At 51.5% G+C, this 5,339-nt stretch overlaps 1 protein-coding gene across 1 annotated transcript; it reads left to right on the plus strand.

The window, feature by feature from the left end:
* Positions 1 to 346: 346 nt before the first annotated feature.
* LOC138101981 (olfactory receptor 14J1-like) lies at positions 347 to 922 on the plus strand (the record flags this gene model as incomplete). The annotated part of the gene is made up of 1 exon (XM_068999727.1): positions 347 to 922. A coding segment is annotated over one exon (576 nt), but the record flags the coding sequence as incomplete, so codon positions are not given.
* Between the last annotated feature and the right edge of the window lie 4,417 nt (positions 923 to 5,339).

Genomic DNA, 5,339 nt, shown 5'->3' on the forward strand with positions numbered 1-5,339 from the left:
GTGCTGCACAGCCCCTTTCTCTTTCTCTTTCTCCTTCTCTCTTTCTCCTTCTCTTTCTCTTTCTCCTTCTCTTTCTCTTTCTCTTTCTCTTTCTCTCTTTCTCTCTTTCTCTCTTCCTCTTCCTCTTCCTCTTCCTCTTCCTCTTCCTCTTCCTCTTCCTCTTCCTCTTCCTCTTCCTCTTCCTCTTCCTCTTCCTCTTCCTCTCTTTCTCTCTTTCTCTCTTTCTCTCTTTCTCTCTTTTTCTCTCTTTCTCTTTCTCTCTCTCTTCCTCTTTTTCATTTCAGCGGAGTTTTCCCTCCTCGCCGCCGTCGAGTGCTACGACCGCTACGTGTCCCTCTGCAAACCCCTGCACTACGGGACCCTCCTGGGCAGCAGAGCTTGTGCTCACATGGCAGCAGCTGCCTGGGCCAGTGCCTTTCTCACTGCTCTGCTGCACACGGCCAATACATTTTCCCTGCCCCTGTGCCAGGGCAGTGCCCTGGGCCAGTTCTTGGGTGAAATCCCACAGTTCCTCAAGCTCTCCTGCTCACACTGCCACCTCAGGGAACTCGGGCTTGTTGTGTTTTCCATCTGTTTAACTTTTGGTTCATTTGTGTTCCTTCTTTTCTCCTATGTGCAGATCTTCAGGGCTGTGCTGAGGATCCCCTCTGAGCAGGGATGGCACAAAACCTTTTGCACGTGCCTCCCTCACCTGGCCATGGTCTCCCTGTTCCTCAGCACTGGCTTTGTTGCCTGCTTGAAGCCCCCCTCCAGGTCCTCCCCATCCGTGGACCTGGCACTGCCAGTTCTGTACTCGGTGCTGCCTCCAGCCCTGAAGTCCCTCATCTACAGCCTGAGGAACCAGGAGCTCAAGGATGCCCTGAGGAAAATGATGACTGGATGCTTTCCAGAAGCAAAAACCTGCCTGTTTTCAGCTCCATAGGCTAAAGTGTAATCATTAGAGGCCCAGCCTGCCTTCTCAGGTTGTTTTGGTGGTGGTGCTTTGGGGGCTTTTTTTCTTCTCCTATGTTAATGTTGTACCCAAAAGATTTTGTTATGCATCTTATTCCCTGTTTACAGGCTGAATGGGACTGTTGACAGGGACTGTGTCAATGAGGAGTCTGCTCTGTGTGTATTCACATGAAAGAAAGGACCCATCAGCAAGGTCTTTGTTCAAGATCCTTTGGTTGAGTCCATCCCTGAAGCTGGAGGGCAGGACCAGTTTTGCAGGCGTGGGGCAGGGAAGAGTCCCAGCAGAGCAGCACAGCCAGGGAGCAGCAGAGCTTGGTCTTTTCAGAGCTCCTCTCTTATTACTTCCACTCTCTCCTTTGGAGCTGCTGTGATGGTGTAAGGCCAACAGCTCTGTGCGGGTGGTGCGAGTCCTGCTGCGTGTCACAGGCAGGGACAGGCCATGGGCACTGCTGGGACACAGCTGGGCTCCGCCACAGCAGTTCCATCAGCAAAGGGCATCTCCTGAAGGCACTGCAGGAAGGCTTTGCTCTCCCTGCACAGTCACTGTCAGGAACAGGCCCAAGGAAGAGACTCTAAAGAGGCTGCCTGTATTCCTTGTTCTCCCAGGGCTCAGTGGGATGAGATCAGGGTCCCAGTGTGGCCTTCAAGAGACTCAGGTGTGGTTCAGGTTTTGCTTGGTGGTGGCCAGTGCCCACCAGATGGTGAATGGTCTGTGATGAACCTTCCTGGGGCTCTGCAGCTTGTGCCAGGCCTGATGGCAGGGGAATGTTCTTCTGGAGGGACTTGGGAGCTGCCAGGAGAACGCAGGGGACCTGCAGGGACAGTGTGTGCCAGGGATCAGCCGTGAGTGGAGCTCCCTGGGCACAGGCCTGTCCAGGGTGGGCTCACCCAGAGATAAAGGACTGAATGTTTCCTGTGAGCCATGAGAGCTCTGCAGCCCCAGGGGACACAGCAGGTACAGGGAAAGGAGTCTGGGCAGTGACTCGTCTGACCCTCTGGGAACTTGCAGAGGAGGATCCAGGGCAGCCCCAGCCCATGCGCCAGCCCTGGAACAAGGCAGGCACCTCGGAGCACCCTCCATGGCCACAGCAGAGCCTGTGTGGGAGGGGGTCCGTGCAGGGAGCACCATCAGCTGCAGAGCTCTGTCTCCCAGCTTGAGCAGCACAGCCCAGCAGAGGCAGCCCATGGCCCCGGGCAGCACAGCCCCCATGCTCTGCAGAGCAGCACCCCCAGCTCGGGGGCTGTGGGCAGCAGGGCAGAGGCTACAGCAAGGGCTGCTCAGGCCAGCACAGACGTGTTCCCCTGGGAAAGGCTCTGTGGGGAGCTGGGATGGGCCAGGAGAAGAGCAGCAGCTCGTGTGTGTGCAGAGGAGCCCTGGCAAGAGGCTGCCCTGTCCCTGGGATAGCAGCAGGAGCAGCCTGAGGAGCCCCAGAGCCAACTCTCTGCTGCTGTGCTGGGCAGCGGGGCCCTGGGGCTGCAGGACCTGCCCGAGCTGAGGATCTCCTGAGCATTCCAGACACAGAGTCACTGTCCCGCACCTCCAGTGCCTCCAGTTCCTGCTGCAGGGCCAGACAGGACTGGGCTTCTTTGCAGGGCTGGGGCCGGGGCAGGGAGAGGAAAACAATGGACCCTTGATTATAAGACTCCCCTCCGTGTCACAATGCTCTCCATGGTTCCACGAGGCCTTGCAGTGCCACGCTGGCCCCTTGGTTCCTTTGGGCCCCACGCTGTCACTGTGGTGCCCTTGGTTACACGAGGCCCCACGGTGTCACAAGGCACCTTTGGTTCTCCGAGGGCCCTCAGCGTCTGTTTTGCCAGTGGGCAGGGTCAGCCCCAAAGACACAGACACCAAGTTCAGGAATAGTGTAAGTTATTAGAATGCAAAACTGCAAAGAATCACAAAAGGAGAAGCCCAGCAAAGCACCCAATCATCACTACCAAAGATTGCGTACAGTAATCAAGAAAGAGACAGCACCAGTTACCCTCAGGCCTTGCCATCATCCACATCCTCACATCAGCTGGGGGAAGCTGTCACAGCCAAGGACTGGAGAGCCATTCCCGCACCCTGGGAGTTCCTGCAGGTGCATCCACCTTTGCGGGCAACGAGGCTTCAACCTCGCTGTGAGAGGGCCCAGCTTTGACAGCGTTGAACAAACAAGCCGACATCACTGCTAGTGTGGGAACATCTGGTCTCATTCTCCTGTTTGATTTCTCCCAAAGCCTGGCCAGGGCTCAAGGAGGAACCGAGGGAGTTTGATCCTAAAGCCCCAAACAAGGCCAGATGGGGCCTCGTCCAGTTTCTAAATACAGAAAGGTCAATCCGTGTTTCACCAATGAACATAGAGCATATTGCTACTAATGCTTTGTTAATGAGCAGATACAAATAGAACATTTGGTTGGAAGGTTCATCTAGATGTCAACTTTGGCTCAGAGCCTGTTGTTCAGGCCTCAGTCAGGGCCTGTTGTTCAGGCCTCACTCCTTCAATCAGTCCTTTGACCTAGAGACGAACTGCAACCTTCATAACAATTCTTTTCATCCTACAATCTTAGATTTAAGTATTAGAAATTCTTTGTTGACAAGCCAAAATATCATACGGGAAGTGCTTTAAGGGTATCTTTTCACAATCTTCATCGGAACGCTTAACCCAGCCATGATTAAAGAGCTGTCCGTGAGTTTGATTCCATTTCCCTTTATACTGGCTGCAATTGAACAGTTTACAGTGTGGGTGCATACAACCTATTCCAGGAGACAACATCCATCCACAGACACTTTTCCCTACACATATTCCTCTTTATCCGATTTAGGCAAGAAATGCCTTTTCTATGAAAAGGCAGCGGTCGGGGATCGCCACCCTCGGTCTAGAGCTCTGTTTTTATCGTGAACTGTGCTCAAGTTTCTAACCCACCATTTGGGTTGGGCCAGATGGGCCAGCCAAGGCCAGTCATCGAATCCTTCTGGACTTGCACGCACCCAGCAATTACTGAGGTTAAATGAGTTCCCTATCTCTGCTCCTGCTGTTAGAAATCTATTTTCCCAACCAGTGCTCCGATTACAAGGACAACATTAAATCAACAAGATCAACAATAGTTTCACTGTTAAGTGGTCCCTTTCTGTCTGCAGAAGTCACTCACTCAGTGGCACATCAGTCTTCACATCGAGCGCCGTGGATCAGAGCACTTTCCAAAGGGACCATTGGGGCAAACAGGGAGATTTGGTCTGGCAGGCTCTGCAAAACAATATCCTGTAACATCTCTTTGTTCTCTCACAGAACACTTGGCTGCAGGGACATGTGCCCATCTTTCTCACCCAGGTTTCAGGATTCAAACAGTGTTGTCTTTGTTTACAGCTCTTACTTCAGCTGGCTCGGGCGGGCCATTTGGCCTCTGGACCCACACTCTGGCTCCATGATTAGGACTGGTGGATCCAAACCCTTTATCTCCATGAACAGTAGTGATGTGAAGTGGATGTCCTTTTTTCACGGTTGTTTTAAAAACTGGCAATATCAATAACTGTGCTACCCTGCCGTGGGGTTGAATAATCCAGTGTTGTTCACTATTGTTTAACAGAACTACTTTAATTTCTCCTTGATAATCTGCACCAACCACTCCTCCCACCATATGAACACTTGTCAAGGCCAAGCTTGAGTGGGCAGTTATCAAACCAAAGTGTCCCGGAGGAACCTGAATTCCTCTGCCGGTACTGATAACTCTCATTTGCTTCTGATTTTTCCTAATTAATTCTAATGCGTAAAGGTCCAGCCCTGCAGCCTCTGCGATGGCCCTGTCAGGGACCATCACCCCCGGAACAATTTCCCAGGAAGTCAAAGTGTCACTGTCCGTGGTTCTATTTGCAAATTGGGTGCAGCCATGCGCATCCAGGGGGTTTCCATTTCCCCAGTGGGCCCATTGTTAAGGATATGGAGCACATCTGGGAGGTGGGTTTTTCATTGCGACACATTCCCATCTCCTATATTTTTCAACTGCTCTTTTAACAACCCCTTCATCTGTTCAATCAGTTCTGCAGCTTGTGGATAGTCTGGGATATGAAAAACCCAGCAGTCTTACTCACTTTATTTTTCGCAGTAACAGACAAAGCATTCCACGTCCTAGCGTCAGCAAACCCTATAAAAACAGCCACTTTCATCCCTTCCTCCTTCATCTGTTGTATACAATCTCCCACAGTTTCCCAGCGATGCTGGGGTCCTGGCCAGTCCTTTTCTGTAGCGTATTTAGTCTTATATCCCTGAGCAGCCAAAGCTAACAAATGGGTATTTGGAGCATTATTTCACAATGTCATTATATACATGTGAAAACATAAACATCGATTTTTATTATATTTTATTATGAACATGTAGATCATTATTTTTTGTTATTATTCTCGTTGTTAT

The sequence above is a fragment of the Aphelocoma coerulescens genome, unplaced genomic scaffold (genome assembly GCF_041296385.1).
Source record: "Aphelocoma coerulescens isolate FSJ_1873_10779 unplaced genomic scaffold, UR_Acoe_1.0 HiC_scaffold_60, whole genome shotgun sequence".
Classification (NCBI taxonomy): domain Eukaryota; kingdom Metazoa; phylum Chordata; class Aves; order Passeriformes; family Corvidae; genus Aphelocoma; species Aphelocoma coerulescens.